Source organism: Stegostoma tigrinum, chromosome 20 (genome assembly GCF_030684315.1).
Source record: "Stegostoma tigrinum isolate sSteTig4 chromosome 20, sSteTig4.hap1, whole genome shotgun sequence".
In the NCBI taxonomy this organism is placed as follows: Eukaryota; Metazoa; Chordata; class Chondrichthyes; order Orectolobiformes; family Stegostomatidae; genus Stegostoma; species Stegostoma tigrinum.
The window spans coordinates 3,631,778-3,653,253 of NC_081373.1; the positions used below are offsets into that span (position 1 = coordinate 3,631,778).

The 21,476-nt window shown below is 42.5% G+C and overlaps 1 protein-coding gene across 1 annotated transcript in view; it reads left to right on the plus strand.

Moving 5' to 3' along the window:
• Positions 1 to 21,476, plus strand: part of xpnpep1 (X-prolyl aminopeptidase (aminopeptidase P) 1, soluble) — a 74,139-nt gene that overhangs the window by 43,312 nt on the left and 9,351 nt on the right. The window contains exons 13-18 of the mRNA XM_048550772.2: positions 1,198 to 1,275; positions 2,174 to 2,245; positions 3,942 to 4,002; positions 6,319 to 6,388; positions 8,511 to 8,684; positions 18,001 to 18,077. Of these exons, the coding sequence (XP_048406729.1) occupies positions 1,198 to 1,275; positions 2,174 to 2,245; positions 3,942 to 4,002; positions 6,319 to 6,388; positions 8,511 to 8,684; positions 18,001 to 18,077 (532 nt within the window). The remainder of the gene's footprint in view (positions 1 to 1,197; positions 1,276 to 2,173; positions 2,246 to 3,941; positions 4,003 to 6,318; positions 6,389 to 8,510; positions 8,685 to 18,000; positions 18,078 to 21,476) is intronic.

Sequence of the window (21,476 nt, forward strand, 5' to 3'; positions counted from 1 at the left end):
ATGCAGCTCCAACAGCATTATCCAGTACAAAGCAGCCCACTTGATTGGCACTACATCTCAAGCATTCACTCCCTTCCCGACCAACACTCAGCAGGAGCTGTGTGTGCTGTTTACAAGATGCACTGCAGAAATTTACCGAAGATTTACTGAAAACAGCACCTTCCAAATCCGTGACCACTTTCATACAGAAGGACAAAGGCAGCAGATACATGGGATCACCATCGCCCACAAGTCCCACTCACCATCCTGATTTTGAAATACATCACCGTTCCTCTGTTGCTGGGTTGCAATCTTTGATTCTTCCCTTCCCTAAGGGCATTGTGGGATGGGCAATAAATGCTGCTCAGCCAGTGATGCCCGTGCCCCATGAATTTAAAAAAAGGACAAAGGGTTTACATCTTCGACTCCCCAGATGGAATTAAGCTTTTTCTTGGATACCTGAGAGCAGCAGGATTGCAATCTTGTTCTTCCTTGTTGGCCTACTCAAAGAAAAGCTTACTTCACTGGGAATTACACCTGTTTGCTGAGTGAGAGGTCAACTGCAACAAAGTGGGGGATACTGAAGAATGAGTTAGGCTCAATCCTCAGCTCTATCCTTTACTGAATTTGAAAGCTGCTTGGAAGGCTGATGATTGGAAGGCCAGTTTGACTACCTGTCAGGATCGGTGCATGACCCAGAACATTTAGTATGGGTGCAGGGAGTAAAATATATTTTACAAGAGTAAAATATATTATGCGTCCATCTACAGTGCCCTCATAATTCAATACCTTTTTTGTACCAATCATGCAACTATTCACTAATCTTAAACAAGCAATGAAAATAACATGGCATTGTGGGCTTTTAGCATTACCTTTTTAGACTAGGTGGAATTTACTGTAGATGATATATGTTTAGAGCAAGTAGAATTGGGCATTTTGGCTCAGAGGCAGGGACAGTGCTGCTGTGCTATTAGAGCCCTCTGGAATTGATTGTGTTCTGTTTTACAATGCACATTATCTTAAAGACTAAAACATCACGTGAGTTTAGAGCTGATTTTGGGATTGAGAAATTGAATGATTGACCAAAATACAAATTTGTTAAAAAGTAGTCAATTATTTTGAACATCTTCTAATACATTTAGTATTGAGTTCTGCATTAGAAGAATGGATTTTGAAATATAACCAGTTTCAGTTAATTCCTTTGTGTATATTTTTCAGGCAACAAGAAGAATTTGTAGACTTGAGTTTCACCACAATTTCTAGCACTGGACCAAACAGTGCAATTATTCACTACAGGTAACAACAGCATTGATTGACCCATTGTAATGTTTCATTACTGACATTGATGCTGAATCATTAAAATAAGTCTCGAAAAACAATAGGTTCTGTCTTAGAATCTATCTTTTCTGAAGGCAAAATTGTAGAGCTCTCGGTATGTACAAAATATGACTTAAAAATTGTGTTAAAAAACAGACTGGAACAAAGGAAACACTTTGGAACTGGAGGATTACAGCAGGTCAAGCAACATCAGAGGAGTGAGATAGTCGACATTTCAGGTTGACTTCAGATGTTGGTCATGAAAATAGTGGAATTTAAAAGCATTGCAAAAGCAAGGATAAACACTGAGGTGGAAAAGGACAGGGAAAGGCCATTTGGTCCATTCAAGTCTGTCATTATTTCTGATTGGCTTTCTAATTTATTCCTGAGGCTTTTGCTGAACAATTGATCAGAAAGTGAGCAAAAATGTTATAGTAGGTTGTATTGCTTTAGAAAGGAAATGCTGCTGTAGCTGTGATCTATTTCACTCATGCAGAGTGGAGACTAAAGAAAATTCTGACCAGATTGACAGTTTTTGCAGAGGTCTGATACTTTTTCGAAATGAAAGACGATAGGATCATATGTAGAGCTTCAGCTGATGCTGAAGAACAAGGCTCAGTTTTATTACCTGGTTTCTTCGCTGGTATACTGCAGTACACCTTGAAGTTATATTATCCATACCTTGTAGATGGACAGGCTTTGGAGAGACAGACGGTGGGTTACTCACTCACCACTGGATTATGAGCCTTCGAACTTCTTTTGTAGCCACTGTGTTTATATGGTGAGTCAGTTCCCGTTGCAAGGAAAATCTAAGTGCAGTGTTATAAATACACATGCTTGAAGCTTATTTAAATTTCAAACTTGTTTCAACTTTTAGGCCCACCCAACATTCAAACAGAACTTTATCAATGAGTGAAATCTATCTTTTGGATTCTGGCGCCCAATATAGGTAAGACCATTGTATCAAATTAGATTGTTTAAGGATTGCCCCAAAATGATTAGTGCATGTGATTTATATAAAGTCCTTTGTTATTTCGTAAGGGAAGAGAACGGCTCATTTCTATTGCATCTTTTCATGTCATTGAAAAGTAATGTAAATGCTTTGTAGAAATGACTTTTGAGCTTATGTTTGTATGAATTGACTTGAGTAATTAGGCTTATTTTTGCACAAAAATATCTCATAAATATCAATGCAGTGACTGACTATTTTTTTGATGGAAAGAGAAATATTGACAACAGGGTACCTTTTTAAAAACTGCAGTGGGATTTTTTTTAACTTCTTGCTGCATAGCCAGACAATGCTTTGATTTAAAGTCTTGTCAAAGGGATGATGTTTGATCATGGATCATTTCTTTTCGATTGCACAAAAGTCACATTTTGGCTTACTTTCTGAAGTCCTTCGGTGAGACTTGAGCCCATACATTTCAATTGAGGAGAGAGTGTTTCCAAGCCTGGGTGAGCAGCTGCCCATAAAATGACGGGTGGAGAATTTCAGTGTCTCATGTTGCCCTTGAGATGACCCTCCTTCAGTTGACTACATTCCATAAAGTCAAAAACAGAAATTGATGAAAGAACTGAGCAGATCTGACAGCGTCTATGAAGAGAAAGCAGAATTAGTATTTCAGGTTGAACAATTCTTAGGAAGGGCCACTTGATTTGAAACATTAACTCTGCTTTATCTCTTCAGATGCGCTCAGACCGGTTGAGCTTTTCCAGCAATTTTTGCTTTTCTGTCTGATTTCCAGCATCTGCAGTTCTTTTGGTCTTTTTTGTCCATAAAGTCAACTCGCTGACATTGTTGGCCCATGGAAATGTTCAGCCACAATCCTACCGTTGGGGCGACATAACCAACTTTTACGATTCTCACTTAGACAGTCTCCTGATTGTTTACTGACTGTGGGGTGCGAGGTAATTATATTCACTGAAAGGTACTTAACCAGTTTGAATGGGCATGTGGGAGAGCTACACTCTGACACTGTCAATGAGTAGATTCTACCTGTTGGAATGCTGCAGTTCAGTGCAAGAAAATTTCCTATGTTAATAGTCGTCTGTTTTCATGACATCACTGTCAGAGCCAGCATGGCAACAGACCCTGGGGTTTTCCTGCTGTTGCTGCCTTATGAAAGAGAGCAAGAAGTGCTTGTCATCGAAAAGGATAAGGTCCAAAGGTGCTTCACACCAAAAGCATGATGACAGTCCATGTTACGCAGTCTGAAGACTTGACCATATTGTTGCCTTGGACTTGGACATTGCTTGCTTTAAGGATCTAATTTCTTGAGCACATAATCTGTTGCTGAGAGAACACTGCACTGTCAGCAGTGGTATCTTTTGGAGGAGATTCTGAGATTCTGCTCACTAGGAGAAGCAGGAAAGAGACAGTTTTGAAGAATTGAAGGGAGTTCTCCCATCATTGTGGTCAGTATTGATTTTCAATGAAAAAGATCAAAATAGATTTGCTGGTTATTTCCTTTATTACTGTTTATGAGCCTTATATACGTTTCCTATTTCACATGTGCTTTATCTAATATTGTCATATCTTGCCGCTTTATTAAAGCCGCCTCTCATTGTAAGTGCAAGTGTAGAGTTTGTTGTTTTTAGATTCACAGTTTTTCATATGTGTATCCTGATGTTTTGCCTCATTGCAGGGATGGTACAACCGATGTCACACGGACAATGCATTTTGGTACTCCGACCGAGTATGAGAAAGTACGTGACCTTATTTGTGAGCACCAGTGTAGCACTGACTGGATAACTGCACTACCAAAGATTCCAGAAATGACAGGTTACACCCGTCTGGAAAAAGTTTCTCTTAAAGGGGAAAGCTGAGGGGTGACCCAATAGACGCCTTTAAAGCTATAAAAGTTTTTGATAGTTGAGATTAGTAAGCTTCAACCAGTGTGCCATGTCAAGGTGAGAAGAGTGTTGTGTAATTTTCAGGAAGCAGCTCTGCTTTATCTGAGCATTGATACCGTGTGTATGTCCCAATTTCCACCGGAGCTTCGGTATCTACAAAGTATTATACAGCACAGGAACAGGCCCTTTGGCCCACCAAGCCTACACTGATTCCTAATTTTTATTTAGACCCATTACTTATTGCCCATACATGGTTTCTATCCTTCTGTTCATCTGTCCATCAAGATATGGCTTAAACGTTGCTAACATGCCTGCTTCCACTACCTCCACTGGCAGTGTGTTGTACACACCCTGCCACCCTCTGTGTGAAACATGTTCCCTGCTCTTCTGTTATTGAAGGCAGTATGTGCTGACACAGGTGCCATTATCCAGAGCTACGTGTGCATCGACTTCTGGTACAGTGTGTGTGGTCAATGCGAAACTGCAGGAGAGAGCGCATGTTCGCGGGGCGGGATTGGCGGGTAGACCTCTCATCTGTTTCTCCCTGGTTGAAGAGGCTGTGCACATGCTGACAGCCCCAAGTTTCCCACTAACCCGGGAAATGACAATTTACTCTTTTGTTCTGATTCATGACCAATCTGAAATTGTTGAGTTCAGCAGATTTTGAAAATGTGTTTGCAGTCAAGGATGGTGTGTTTTTTTTCAGTGGATTTGACACATTAATTCTTTAGCTCCTTCTTTATCTTTACACTGTGTTGCAAACCTCTTGAGTAAGGCCATAACCAAAGTAAATGTAAATAAATGTTACATTTATGATCAGTCAGTTCAGCTGATGAAAGTGGATGCACTGTAGAATTGTCTCAATGAAGTGTACCGTGTTACTGGATCGGTTGGGAACTATTGATCTAAATGGAGTGAGAGAACTTCCCCTTGTGTGGAAAATCTACTGGATCTGAAGTGCTTCACACAGTATTGGTCCCATTATTTGAGGAAGGCAATCAATGTGTTGGAGACAGTGAAAGAAAGATTTACCAAATAAATGACGGTGAGGAAAGATGTGACAGGCTGGGCTTAGTCCACTGGAGTTTAGAAGAGTAAGAGACAACAGATTGAAACATATAAGATCCTGAAGTGGTCTTATCTGGGGCTGGACGTGGGCTGCAGAAAATGGAGAAAATGCTTCTTATTGTGAGAGTACACACTGTTTAAAAAATAGTGGCCACCCACTTATAACAAAGTTGAGGGAATTTTATTTTACTGAGGGTTGTGTGTCTTTGGAACCCTTTGTGAAAAGCTGGTGGAAGCAGGGACCTTGAATATTTTTAATGCAATGATAGATTCTTGTTCCGCCGGGAGGGGTGAGAAGTTATCTGGGTGTGCAGCAATGTGGATTTGAGCTTACAGACAGATCAACCATGACCTTATTGAATGGCAGAGCAGGCTCGAAGGGCTGAAGGGACTACTCCTGTTTGTATATCATCGAGCCGTAGAGATCTAAAGCACAGGAAAAGGTCCTTTGGCCCACTGAGTCTGTGCCAGGCAGAAAGAACGACCTAACTATTCTAATCCCATTTTCCAGCACTTGGCCCATAACTTTGTGTTATCTTGCTGCTGCAGTGCATACTACATGTACATTCTTAACACTAATAGTCATCAATCGATGATAGTCAACAAGAAATCAATTATGCAATTCCGCAGAAAATTATTTTCTCTGAGAGTGGTGAGAACATGGAATGCAGGGTTGTATGAATACGTAGAAGCGAATAGCATGGATGTGTTTTATGGGAGCAGTAAATCAGCACATGACGGAGAGGGGAAGTGAGGATTTCATGAAGAATTAAGTAAGGAAACCTAGGAGAAGATTTGAGGGCATCATAAATGAACTGGTTACCTGAACCTGGGCTGCATGCTCAATGTAATTTTATGTAATGCTATTTTTAACATTAACTTTGAGGTTTTGACCAGATTTTGCGACTATCTTGAGAGGGTTAGCAATTAACATTACTACAATTTGATGGATAAGGAACGTACAGTTCATTAGGAGAATATTTTATATCCTGTATAAAATGTAGTTGAATGCATGTGATTTTTAAAAAAGAACTTTCAGAACTTGTGGTAACTATAGCACATGTTTGTGTTGACACGGTTTATTTGTCCTCTTGCCTTCAGGAGTGCTTTACTTATGTGTTGAAAGGACATGTCTGTTTGGGTTCAGCGACTTTCCCAAGCGGTACCAAAGGTAAGCTAGTTCGATTCATGTGGCGGTATTACGAAAAAGACTAACCTGTTTTGCCTGTGTAAATCTTGGGGCAGAGTAGGTTGGGTTGCTGGGTACCAGCAGGAGTATTGACTGACTTTGTGGTGCAAGGTGCTTTGTTTGGTTTCTTTCCTGATGATTGTTCCCATTTAAAAAAAGAGGAAGAAGGTTAACTCGTGGATGGTGCTGGCTGATGGGCTGCATCTTTGTGGAGACTTATTCAAATACATCCACTTACACTAGAAGATGATATCAAAAGTTATTTGTTGAAATCCATACCTGACCAGGAGGAAAGCTTTCTTTCAGCTAAACCAAGAAATTGGTGAATCTTTAAAAAGCTATTGACACAACTGAAATCTTGGCTGAATTTTAATTTGAATTTGTTTGAACTAAGTTGATGCCCATCTAACATCAGCTTGTATTTAAACTATAGAAATAGATTTTTTAAAAAGAAAACTATTTGTTGCCTTAACTGAGGATTAAATTTGCATGGTTGGCAATAGTTTATAATCATTCAGGGAGAGGGTTCTCATGACCTGGGTTCAAATCCCACCTTCTCCAGAGGCAATTCATGATGTGTCTGAACAAGTCAGTTTTATCTTCAGTTAAAATTTGATCATTCAGATGTAGCTGGGAAGAAATATATTGATGTTGACAAAGAGGAGGCTGGAAGAACACAGCAAGTCAGGCAGCATCTGCAGGAAAGGAGAATGATACCTGGCTTGCTGTGTTCTTCCTGCCTCCTGTTTGTCTACCTTGGATTCCACATCCGCAGTTTTATTTGAGTCTAATATACTGACGTTACTTGTTTGCAAAATACAGATCAACATCTGAGATGTAGTGGGATTGCAGAGCTTGCAACTGAAATGGCAAGCCACAGAGAGGACTGTGTATTAAAGTAATCACTTCAGTGCAAAGTGCAGTGAAGACATGAGATTGGCTACAGCATATCTGTGTCTTATTGGGAAAGTGGGTTCAGGCACTTTAAATCAAAGCAAAATACTGCAGATGCTGGAAATTGGAAACAAAAGTGCAAAATGCTGGAGAAACACAGCAAGTGTGGCAGCATCTGTAGAGGGAGAGAAACAGAGCTAGCATTTCCAAACCAATATTAACTTCTTGAGAACGTCTCGATTTTTTGCGAGGACTTTAGTAAAAGATGAAATGTGAATGTTGGTGCATTTCAGCTTGATGTGTACATTTTAGCATCCATGCTGTCTTAAACAGCTGAATAGCTTCCATACTCCAAATGACTAAGCAGCTGACCAGCCAGCTGCAGTGTTCCAGAACACTAATCTGAACTTGGGATATCTGTATCTACCAGCAGTACAGCTAGGCCCAGTCTCTCATATCAGCTTCCAATTCTGTTCACTCCTCCTCCCTCCCCAGCCTGTGCTTTCAAGGTGTTAAGCATTTGTCCCAGCCCATGCACCAACAGCTAGCACTGACACTGAGCTCTCAACATGAGGTATATCACACGGTGCTTCATTTATGTGTGTAAGGAAATTGGAAGCTGCAGTAGAGAAAGTCTAGCAGGGGGGGTGGGAAAGAAATACACAGGTTGAGGGAGATGCAAAAGTGTGGCACGGAAACTTTGGAAGTGTATGAAATGCACAGAGGATTGGCTGGAGGGGAGCAGCATTTAAGAAGTTCAGGGATAGTGTGAGGAAAGTCTGTGAGAGGTAATTTACAGATGTAAATCATGGTTTTATGCTCTGGTGGCCTGGAGCCATGAATGAATATAATTACTAAGTTGTAGGACAAACCGGGCAGTGTAGGCAAGAGAGGATACTGTACACGTAAACGGTTGCACTGGCATCCTGTTTTGTGACCTGCAGAGTTTTTTCATTCGCCATGACTATAAAGCAGATAAATGGACCTTATGTTCTTTTCTTAGAAATGTCTTGTTTAATCGAGCCCCGCAATCATACCTCGTTCAAATCCTGTGGCACATCAGTGTTTTATAGTGAATTCCTATCAAAAACAAGCAGCCCACTAATGTCCTTGCACGAGAGCTCCTTCACCATATGTATATATGTCGGGTATATATTATATAAACAATATAGTTAAGTATGTTCACTTCTGCTGTGCTCCTCCCTGCCAGGGCACCTTCTCGACTCTTTTGCCCGAGCGACCCTTTGGGATCATGGTTTGGATTACCTGCATGGAACAGGACATGGAGTAGGATCTTTCCTGAATGTCCATGAGGGGCCGTGCAGCATTAGTTACAAAACATTTGCAGATGAGCCTCTTGAGGCTGGAATGATTCTGAGTGATGGTGAGTAAAGGTGATAAACAATTTGAATTATTGCGCGTGATCCAAGCCCAGGAGAAAAGGTTGTTTATGTCCCACAGCTGAGAGAAGTCTGCACGATGCAACACCAGGGAAATACAACTTGTTCTGAACTTTGCTTGAAAACTGCTTTCTTTTGTGAGTAAGTGCAGTTGTTTGGGCTCTCTGAAAATACACTATTGACCGTGTGTGATGAATGTGAACAATGTGCTAACCATCTGTATTAGTACGCATTATAAAATGACACTGAGTAAAAAATGAATTTTTAAAAATCCACAGGAGGTTGCAGTGTTGATTTTCTGTCACCAGATGCCAGTATATCATAACCTTTGAATCATCAATTGTACTGAAGATTCTTCTTTTGTGTTGCAAAATTTTACAAACCCCTTGTTACACATATTTTGTTTAAAAATTTAGTTCTACAACTTGACTGCTATCCTTCTGTCTCTCTTTGGGTTGCACTGACAGAATACATAGAAATTAGGAATAGGAGTAGGCCATTCAGTCTTTTGAACCTGTTATGTCATTCAATATGATTGTGGCCGATCGTCCAATTTAGTGCCTTGTTCCTGCATTTCCCACCAATACCCTTTGATTCCTTTAGCCCTAAGAACTATATTTAATACCTTTTTGAAAACGTTGAGTGTTTTACCATCAACCACTAGCTCACCACTGTCTGGGTGAAGAAATTTCTTCTCATCGCAGCCCTGAGTGGTTAACTGTGATGGACTCCCGAGCCATCAGGAACATTGTTGCTGAGTTTACCTTGTCTAGCTCTGTTCAAATTTTACAGATTTCTGTGAGAATCCCCCCTCCCCGAATTTTTCTAAACTCCAGTGAATGTATTCCTGATTACTCTAATCTGTCTTCATCCTTCAGCCCTGCCATTTCTGGAATCAGCCTCATAAACCTTTGTTGCACTCCTTCTGTAGCTAGAACATCCTTTCTCAGATAAGGAGACCAAAATTGCACACAGTAATCCAGGTACCATCTCACCAAGGCCCTGTATAATCATTCCTACTCTTTCTTTCCTGTCTGACAACCAGTTTTATATCCATGTCACTACAATGCACCTAATTCCATACACTTGAATTTTACATACTAATTTCTTATGTGGGACTTTATCATAGAATCTCTACAGTGTGGAAGCAGGCCCTTCAGCCCAACAAGTCCACGCCGACCCACAGAGCATCCCACACAGACCCATCCCCCTAATCTACACACCCCTGAACACTATGAGTAATTTAGCATGGCCAGCCCACCTTAACCTGCACATCTTTGGACTGTGGGAGGAAACCGGAGCACCCGGAGGAAACCCACGCAGACACAGGGAGAATGTGCAAACTTCACATGGACAGCCGCCTGAGGCTGGAATCGAACCCTCTGGTGCTGTGAGGCTGCAGTGCTAACCACTGAGCCACCGTGCTCTTGAAAGCTTTCTAAAAGTCCAAGTAAACCCTATCAACCCCACTCATTACATCCTCAAAGCATTTCCATAGATTTGTCAAGCAGGATTTTGCTTTTGTAAATTAGTACTGATTTTCACTGCCCAGAGAATTTCTCATAATTACCTTTCAATTTTTGAAGCTTTATGGACTTTGCCCTAAGCAATTTAAGATGTATATATTGTTTTTAAAATCAAAACGTAAAGGACGGGTTTTGTTTTTTCAGTCCTCTATCAGGCAATAAATGTGACTTTGGAGTCAAGGGGTGAGTGAAATCACACACTCGCAGTGGAACAAAGGAAAATCCAAAGTGTGATGGAAACATTGATTTGTGGATAATTTTGTCGATTAATTGATGGTTGCATATAATCACGTTTCTGTAAAATGAGATGAAGTATCAAGCCACGAGCATCCCCTTGTGCCTCTCTGTCTGGGCTGGACAACACCCACACAGTCACCAAGATAGTGCTGGACTGGAGCTCCTGAGCCGGGCCTTATCCACTCCGACTGCTTTACTCCTCTCTCTATTTTTTTCTCCTTTCCTTTATTTACCTCTTGCCCTGAGCCTGGATGCCTTCGGCGGTGGCAGGTGGGCCCAACGTGGCCCTCGTGGCAGCAGCGAATGAGCCCCCTTCTTAGCTTTTAGGGGCATGCTGGGGACCTGTCTTTGGAATCAGCAGCTGCTACACTGGCGGAGGTAGTGTCACCGAGGTAGGCCCAGGGGTGAAAGATCATGCCTGAGGACCAGCAACTTCATCGTTGGTTGGGTGCAGTGCTGGCTGGCAGCAGTGAAGTGATGGTGGAAGGGCATCACAGCAGCGAGACATGGGACTGTGACTTTTGTGGGTCCGGTGCAGGTGGCAATGAGGCAGTGACGGAGGAGGATCAGCCCAGTGGCTAAAGATGGTGTCTGAGGATCGATGACTTCGATGTAGGTTGGGTCTGGTGTAGGCTGGGTGGTAGGGGAAGGATAGCGGTGCAGGGGTCTGGTGTAGGCTGGGTGGTAGGGGAAGGATAGCGGTGCAGGGGTCTGGTGTAGGCTGGGTGGTAGGGGAAGGATAGCGGTGCAGAGGTCTGGTGTAGGCTGGGTGGTAGGGGAAGGATAGCGGTGCAGGGGTCTGGTGAAGGCAGGGTGGTAGGGGAAGGATAGCGGTGCAGGGGTCTGGTGTAGGCAGGGTGGTAGGGGAAGGTTAGCAGTACAGGGGTCTGGTGAAGGCTGGGTGGTAGGGGAAGGATAGCGGTGCAGGGGTCTGGTGAAGGCTGGGTGGTAGGGGAAGGATAGCGGTGCAGGGGTCTGGTGAAGGCTGGGTGGTAGGGGAAGGATAGCGGTGCAGGGGTCTGGTGTAGGCTGGGTGGTAGGGGAAGGATAGCGGTGCAGGGGTCTGGTGAAGGCTGGGTGGTAGGGGAAGGATAGCGGTGCAGGGGTCTGGTGTAGGCTGGGTGGTAGGGCAAGGATAGCGGTGCAGGGGTCTGGTGAAGGCTGGGTGGTAGGGGAAGGATAGCGGTGCAAGGGTCTGGTGTAGGCTGGGTGGTAGGGGAAGGATAGCGGTGCAGGGGTCTGGTGTAGGCTGGGTGGTAGGGGAAGGATAGCGGTGCAGGGGTCTGGTGTAGGCAGGGTGGTAGGGGAAGGTTAGCAGTACAGGGGTCTGGTGTAGGCAGGGTGGTAGGGGAAGGATAGCGGTGCAGGGGTCTGGTGTAGGCAGGGTGGTAGGGGAAGGTTAGCAGTACAGGGGTCTGGTGAAGGCAGGGTGGTAGGGGAAGGATAGCGGTGCAGGGGTCTGGTGAAGGCAGGGTGGCAGGGAAAGGATAGCGGTGCAGGGGTCTGGTGAAGGCTGGGTGGCAGGGAAAGGATAGCGGTGCAGGGGTCTGGTGAAGGCAGGGTGGCAGGGAAAGGATAGCGGTGCAGGGGTCTGGTGAAGGCTGGGTGGCAGGGAAAGGATAGCGGTGCAGGCATCATTGATGATAAGCTGGCCCAGGACTGATAGACTTAACCTATATATCTTCATCCTATATATTTCTATTGTTTTTTTCTTATTTTTCAAAGTATTCAAATTGGTAGTGGATCGTAGCGACGGTAGAAAAGCTTTTCACTGTATTTTACTGTTTTTTTCTCCCAGTAAAATATATGTGACAGTAAAATCATTCTTTCGCTGATTGCGTGCTCGGACCAGGAGAGGGAAATTTAAAAAGGGTGGTATCCAGACCACCACGTCCCCGTATCCACCCAGCCCAGGCTCACCCCGTAAATACAGGAGTGGGTGGGGGAAGACAGAAACCTGCAGCCTGTCTGCCGTATTTAATAAATAACTTAAATGTTATTTCACTCCAGTACCATCCAACCTGCGCCATCATATAGTTGGTGTGGGGTTGGACAGCATAAGTATCTTTGTGTAAAAGTTTTTAAAACAGTGGTAAGGAGGTGGGGTACTGTCTTTGGACAGTGCCTCTCTGATGAAGGGTCTAGGCCCGAAACGTCAGCTTTTGTGCTCCTGAGATGCTGCTTGGCCTGCTGTGTTCATCCAGCTTCACACTTTGTTATCTGTTATACTGTCTTTGGAAGGTGGTTTTTGCCCACTGGGACACCCTCCCCCTGAGAAGATACTTACTCCACTGTTTTGCCCTGTTTCTTCTCCTAATGATTCTTCACTCCACCATCCCCCAACCCCATTCCCCTAACCTACCCCACTCCTGAATCCACTCTCTCTCCTTCCCAGATTTCCTGCAGTACCGGCTGTGCCCACTACCGAGCTCTGGCATTGTTGAGCTAATCCTATTGGCCTGCACAACCAGAGCATGGGACACCTTCCCTCCCCCAGTGAGGGGATGAAAGCCCAGCTCTCCCCCCCCCCCCCCCTCCCAACCCCTCCCGCCCCTCCAGAGAAAGCCCAATGGGTCAACCTGTTTATCCACCTGGATCCTGTCACTGCTACAGAATGGACCTTTTCTTTACAGGTTGATTTCTGACGCATGTTTTATTAAGCACATGTACAGTCTGCTCCCCTCCTCCAGAGTGACTCCATACCCTCTGGGGTCCCTTTTTATTACCTGCCCTCCAAACTCTCATGCGTGGCTAAGCTCATGTTCTCTCTGTAGCTGTATCTTTCCTCTTCTGCTCTAATTAATTGTCAAGGTATCTCAACTACCTGACTGTGATTCTGACCTATTATCCTGTCAGTTTTTAATACCTTCTCTTTTTATTTGCCTTAAGGGTTGCCTATTCTGTTTTAAAGTATCTATGAAGTATGATGTGCTTCTAGGAAGTGAAGTTCCTCCTCTCAATAGCTTTACTTATAAAAGAAAAGTGAGTTTTACAATTGGAATTTCTCACAGGAGGTGTTTTGTTCCCACTGCTCCAACTCTTTTGTCAGCAAACAAGAAGCAGATTCTCTGGCCAGCAAAAAGCAGTAATAATTTTTGATATACAGAGTCAACCTTGTTGGCCAGTTCAGTACTTAACAGAAATGTTATCAATTGAGGAGTGTGATGAAAATTGTTTTCAATCAGGAATCAACTGATTCAGCATATTGGCCTGAATTATTTCAGAATGCCCTTTTCTTCCAACAACCCCCAGCCCAAGACAAGTAATTCAAGTGCTCTAAACATAGCATTACCTTAAAGAATTGAAAATTTTCTAGTTGTTGTAACGCTTATTTTTCATGGCTGGTTTTCGTATCAGTCATGTTTTTAATATTGCCGTCATTTAATCTAGTTGGATTTCAGGATATTTCTGGATGGGCCCTGTCTGATGATCTCCCGTGTTGAACACCATTCATCTCAGTGTTGTTTTGTGGGGTGTATTTCACTGGCAAAATATCTGTTTGTTCTTCCATAATGTACTTTGGAAGTAATTGTAATGTGTGAAGTATTTCAGGTTGCCATTGAGTCAACTCCATAAGATAAGTCTGAGACTTTTCCTTCTTTGACTCTGTTATTTGACAGAGCAAAACAATCATGTCCATAAGACCATAAGACACAGGAGTGGAAGTAAGGCCATTCAGCCCATCAAGTCCACTCCACCATTTAAATCATGGCTGGTGGGCATTTCAGCTCCACTTCCCTGCACTCCCCCCGTAGCCCTTGATTCCTTGTGAGATCAAGAATTTGCCAATCTCTGCCTTGAAGGCATCCAACGTCCTGGCCTCCACTGCACTCTGTGGCAATGAATTCCACAAGCCCACCACTCTCTGGCTGAAGACATGTCGTCTCATTTCCGTTTTAAATTTACGCCCCCTAATTTTAAGGCTGTGCTAACGGGCCCCAGTCTCCCAGCCTAACGGGAACAACATCCTAGCATCTACCCCTTCTAAGCCATACATTAACTTGTAAGTTTCTACTAGATCTCCCCTCAACCTTCTAAACTCTATTGAGTACAATCCCAGGATCCTTAGCCGTTCATCATACGTTAAACCTACCATTCCAGGGATCATCCGTGTGAATCTCTGCTGGACACGCTCCAGGGCTAGTATGTCCTTCCTGAGGTGTGGGTCCCAAAATTGGACACAGTATTCTAAATGGGGCCTAACTAGAGCTTTGTAAAGCCTCAGAAGCACATCGCTGCTTTTATATTCCAACCCACTTTAGATAAACGACAACATTACATTCGCTTTCTTAATTACGGACTCTACCTGCAAGTTAACCTTTAGAGAATCCTGGACCAACAGTCCCAGATCCCTTTGTACTTCTGCTTTGCAAATTTTCTCACCGTTTAGAAAATAGTCCATGCCTGTATTCTTTTTTCCAAAGTGCAAAACTTCACATTTACTCACATTGAATTTCATCAGCCATTTCCTGGACCACTCTCCTAAACTTTCTAAATCTTTCTGCAGCTTCCCCACCTCCTCAGTACTATCTGCCTGTCCACCTATCTTTGTATCATCGGCAAACTTCGCCAGAATGCCCCCAGTCCCTTCATCCAGATCATTAATGTATAAGGTGAACTGCTGTGGCCCCAACACTGAACCCTGCGGGACACCACTCGTCACTGGTTGCCATTCCGAGAAAGAGCCTTTTATCCCAACTCTCTGCCTTCTGTCAGACAGCCAATCCTCAATCCAAGCCAGGAGCTCACCTTGAACACCATGGGCCCTCACCTTGCTCAGCAGCGTCTCGTGAGGCACCGTATCAAAGGCCTTTTGGAAGTCTAGATAGATAACATCTACTGGGTTTCCCTGGTCTAACATACTTGTTACCTCTTCAAAGAATTCTAACAGGTTTGTCAGGCACAACCTCCCCTTACTAAATCCATGCTGACTTGTTCTAATCTGACCCTGCACTTCCAGGAATTTAGAAATCTCATCCTTGACAATGGATTCTAGAATTTTACCAACTACTGAGGTTAGGCTAATCGGCCTATAATTTTCCATCTTTTGCCTTGATCCTTCCTTAAACAAGAGAGTTACAACAGCAATTTTCCAATCGTCTGGGACTTTCCCTGACTCCAGTGACTTTTGAAAGATCACGACCAAAGCCTCTGCTATTTCCTCAGTCACCTCCCTCAGAACTCTAGGATGTAGCCCATTGGGGCCAGGAGATTTATCAATTTTTAGACCTTTTAGCTTTTCTAGCACTTTCTCTTTTGTAATGCCTACCATGCTCAACTCTGCCCCCTGGCTCTCCCTAATTGTTGGCATACTACTCATGTCTTCCACTGTGAAGACTGACGCAAAGTACTTATTAAGTTCTTCAGCTATTTCCTTATCTCCCATCACTAGCCTTCCAGCATCAATTTGGAGCGGCCCAATATCTACTCTTGCCTCTCATTTGTTTCTTATCTATTGAAAGAGGCCTTTACTATAATTTCTAATATTACTAGCCAGCCGACCTTCATATTTGATCCTCTCCTTCCTTATTGCTCTCTTTGTTATCCTCTGACTGTTTTTGTAGCCTTCCCAATCTTCTGATTTCCCAGTGCTCTGGGCCATTTTATAGGCTGTCTCTTTTTCTTTGATATATTTCCTGACTTCCTTTGTCAGCCATGGCTGTCTAATCCCACCCCGGATAATCTTTCTTTTCTTTGGGATGAACCTCTGTACTGTGTCCTCAATTACACCCAGAAACTCCTGCCATTGCTGGCCTACTGTCTTCCCCGTTAGGCTCTGCTTCCAGTCGATTTTCGTCAATTCCTCTCTCATGCCCCTGTAATGACCTTTATTTAACTGTAACATCATTACATCCGATTTTGCCTTCTCTCTTTCAAACTGCAGACTGAACTCTACCATATTATGATCGCTGCCTCCTACGTGTTCCCTTACTTTAAGGTTTTTTTATCTACGCTGTGAAGGTGTGGACAAATTCCGAACAGACTAAATAAGCAATATTGTACTATTCAACAATCAACTTTTGAAAATCTACAAAATTTCATCAGCATCATTAATCCTTATGAGAAACACATACTTCATATCTCATTGGGAGGCACAATGAACACACGAAGCATTAAATTAAATATATTCTTGCATGTAAAATTAAGGGTCAGATTTTGCAATTCACTTTTGACTTGTAGTTTTAATGCCAGCCTTCTCCATCATTTCCTGTCCTACTTGGGTCACTTGCTACCTGTTACAACCTTCTGTGAGTTGGATTTCAGTTGTAAAGTCATAGAGTCCTACAGCATGGAGGCAGGCCCCTCAGCCCAAACTGGTCCATGCTGACCAAAGTGTCCATCAATACTAACCCCATTTCTGTTCACTTGGCCCATATCCTTCTAAACTTTTCCTGTTCATGTATTTGCCCAAATGCCTTCTAAATATTGTTAATGTACCTGCCTCAACCACTTCTGCTTGCAGCTCATTCCATTTGCATACTACCCTCTGTGCCCCTCAGGTTCCTCAGTTGTGTTTCTGTGGAGGTAGAGCACATTAATGGGGCTTTGCTTAAGCAAATACAAAGAGACATTTATTGAAACCGTGGTGTGGTTGGTTTAGGGGCTTGTTCCTAGTACTGTTTAACATTGTTATTATTACACACAGTTAAGAGTTAACCCTGTTCTATCATCCAACGTTACTCCCTAGTCCTATTCTGAAATTGTCACTAAATATGCATAGTGCATTGCTGTAATTAATCAGCTAGTTTATTTATATTCTCTCCTGTTCTGACTTTTTCTCTTAGCTTCTGTTTTCTATCTCGTCATTCAGCCAGATTATCCAGGGCATTCTAACCTGCAGCTTCTGTCAGAGGGACCTTAACTTGCACTTGGTGAAATAGTGTATACCTAGGATTGTGCTAATCTTGCAAATGCTGCCTGCTCTGGGAGATGAGGTAGAGTCTCTTCTCTGGGTGTCTCACTGAGATTGTAGTAGTTGTGAGGGTATCATGCCTGACGTGTTTCAAGTCAAGCTGTGGAAGACTCGGTGAAAGTCTTCTGGTATTCAGTGTTTGCAATCTGTTCCATTTTAGGCTATTGTGCCATTTTGCAAATTAATAATACATTGCAAAGTGTGCATTAATGTACTCACGGCTCTGTGGAAAATTGAAAACAAATGGAGGTGTACTCTTCCTGCAGCTGTCATCAAAAACAAGCCTTCGAAGTTTTTTACATTTCATTATGTTCTCCAGCTCGGCATCGCTGATTGCTTAATTATATGAGCAGTGATTTTAAAATTCATGTTACAGAAAGGATTCCTATCATGGAAAGAAATGCTTTGAATAGATCATAATGTATAACTCAGCATGACCTCAAAAAAACTTACTTGTTTCATTGTTATCAAAGCTAATAGTGAGAAAATGAGACAAAACATTAAAACTGAATTAGCAATACCTCTTCTGCTTCTCATGCAGTTATAGCCATCTGATATAACTAATGGATAACAGTGTTTTGATGTCTGTAGGACATTAACTGATAAATCTCACTTTATTTTTAGAACCTGGCTATTATGAAGATGGCAGTTTTGGAGTGCGTATTGAAAGTATTATGCTTATAGTTCCTGCACAAACCAAGGTAGATTATTATCCTTTCTGTTTCCTTTGCAATTTGAACAATTTAACTTTTTAAATGTGGACCGTGACAAAAATCCTGCTCAGTTGTTTCCTCACGCTGTCACCATGCTATCAAAGTTCTTTAATCCACTCTGTAACATCTGCCCAGTTTTGTCTCATTAAGCTCAGAATTTGTCCACACATGGTCAATGATGAAAGTATTGGGGAAAGAGAGCATCTTGCTCTGTTGGATACAGGATTCACATCAGCTAATGCTTGTTCAGTTGCAGCATAGATTGGAAACAGGTCAATTTGTGCTGTTTCAAATTCCTATTTCCTACAGCTGCTGTCTGAATGATTCTTGATATTCGTGGTATATTTAATGCAAGAATTATAACTGGTTTAGTTTCATAGGCTTAATTGATCGGAGGCGACTCGAACTTTCTCTTGGGAGTATTCAAAGTGAATCTTTTATCTATTGATGTGAGAAGAGCTTGAGCTTGAATCCAAGCAGCGCAGGAACACTGAATCTCCCAGGTTCTTAAAACTAGACTATGGTAGCATTGAATTTATTGAAAAGAGCAGGAAGCTCCTTCATGCCTGTATCTTTTGAAATGAATTACATTGTAAAACGCTCCAATTAAATATTTCTACCAGCTTCATTAGATCTATTATGGTTGTTTTTGAATCACTAGCCACCTCAATGATGCCAATAATGCACCTGAATATAGAAACTCTTAGTGCTCCCAATTTCATTAACTGTAGGATGTTTCTGCTTCATATCTAACTTTGTGCACCCGAACCTCTAGGTCTTGTTCAACATCCACGCTATTTAACTCTGTCCTTTTAAAAAGTGCCCTGATCTATCCTGTTCTGGTATGAAACAGACAACCTCATTCTTGCTTATATTAAAACCCACCTGCCACTGACTAGTGTTTTACATTTGGAAGAAGGTCTTTAGGGACTGCATAGAGCCATAGAGTCGTAGAGGTCTACAGCATGGACACAGGCCCTTTGCCCCAACTTGCCCATACTAAGTTTTCAGAGTTTAAATTAGTCCCATTTGCCTGTATTAGGCCCATATTCCTCCATACCTAGCCTATCCATGTACCTGTCTAAATGTTTCTTAAATGACAAAACTGTATTCACTTCCACCATGACCTCTGGCAGTCTGTTCCAGACACTAGTAACAAAAGTGATGCTGTCAGTGCTCACTTTTCTTAGGAAGAGTTTATTACAGCAACTTTGCGTGGCTTCACATCTACAACTAAATGTAGAAAATTGGGCCTCTGAGTTTCTCTGCTACTCCAGAAGCTTTGCTATTTTGCTTCAGAGCTACCATTAAACAGCCCTGCACTGCACGTTAAGGAAGGATAAGTGCTCCCATATTGAGTGCTGCAGCCAGACATGATTGAATCACCCAGTACAAAAGAATTGCAAAGCTAAGAATCTCAAAATTGACTGTTCAGCTACCAATATCAACACTACCAGTAACATCCACTAAACAGCCTCAACTATCCACTGTTCACAAGTGACTCCAACTGATCTATATTGTGTTTTAAATTTTATTTTTATTTTGCACTTTACATATTTCTATATGTAATCCATGTTTATGTGTGTAACTTTTTATGAATTAGTAACTAACAAACTTTTTTTGTCTTAATTCAAGAAACCCTGGTTAAATTGGCTCATTTGCAAAATCTAAATTAATTGTTTCCAGGAGAAAGATATCCACTAGAGAACATATCCTTTTTTAAATTAATCTTGATGCGCATAGCCAAGTCTATCTCTCTCTCAAGTGCACTCAATGGCTTGGCTTCCATAGATTAACTACCCTCTGGCTGAAGACATTCCTCCTCATCTCAATTCCAAATGTTAGTCCCTTCATTTTGAGGCTGTTCCCTCAAGACCTAGTCTGTCCTACTGGTGGAAACACTTTTACCACATCCACTCCACCCAGGCCTCTCAGTACCCTGTAAGTTCCAGTCAGATCTCACCCCCCCCCCCCCCCCCCGCCGCCCAGAATTCCATTGAGGACAGACCTAAGGTTCTCAACCGTTCCTCATATGACAAGCCCTTTATCACTGGGATGATTCTTGTAAGTATCCTCTGGAGCCCTTCCAACAGCAGCATATCCTTCCTTAAATTCTGGGCCCAAACTCCTCACAATATTTAAAGTATTGTTCAGACCAGAGCTTTCTACAGCCTAAGCACTACATCTCTGCTTTTGTATTCTAGCCCTCTTGAAATGACTGCTAACTTTTCATTTTACTTCCTAACCGCCAGCTGAACCTATATGTTAACCTTAAGAGAACCCACAACTAGGAGTTCCAAGAGCCATTGTGCTTTAGATGTCCAAAGCATTTCCCCATTTATAAAATAGTCTGTACTTCTATTCTTCCCACCAAAGTGTATAACTGACACTTCCCCACATTGTATTCCATCTGTCACTTTGCCCACTCTTCTAGTCTGTCCAAGTCTTACTGCAGCCTCCCCGCTTCCTCAATGCCACCAGTCCTTCTACGTATCTTTCTGTCATCTGTAAACTTAGCAACTATGCCCTCAGCTCATGTGTCCGGATTGCTAAAGTATAATGTATTCTAAGAATACCTTTTAAGGATAATCCAACAAATTAGACAAGAGGTATGTTCCCAGAGACGTGCAGCTATGATGAGGTAGGACAGAGCAATTGAGGTCTGGAAGAAAAATGATAGGTTTGGTGGACAAGTGATCTTTAAATTTAAAGAAAACAAAGTGTGGAGCTGGACAAACACAGCAGGCCAAGCAGCATCTCAGGAGCACAAAAGCTGACGTTCTTGGATTCTCCAGCACCTGCAGTTCCCATTATCTCCAATTTGAATTTTAATAACATGTTTTAAGATGTTTTAGAAAAATTATCCTGGCATGTCCCTGTGAGTAATTGTCAGATGTGACTAAATATGAGGTGTGTCTGGATTTGATTCAGTAGCAATACACACAGTGACATCCATTATATTGGATCATTGTCAGTTATAAAATAGTTCAAATAATCTTAAGGCTGTAGAGAAAAAAATACAGAGAAAATAAATTATAGAGGAATTTTAAAAACAGATTTACTCGTGGCCCAGTGTAAACCTAGAGATGGTTTGACTTCCAAGAATTTGAATGGGAAAAGCTAAAAATGACTATTTCCAAGTTAGTTACTTTGTTTTAATGTAAAGGTTAGGTGAGAGTGACAGCCCTTGACATAAAGGCTGCATTCGACTGAGTGTGGCATCAAGGAGCCTCGGCAATACTGGGATCAGTGGGTATCAGGGGGCAAGCATACGACTGGTTGGAGCCATACCTGGCACGTAGGAAGATGGCCGCAGTTGTTGGAAGTCAGTGATCTTAGCTCTACGCTCTCTCTCCAGGTGTTCCTCAGGGTAGTGTCCTAGGCCCA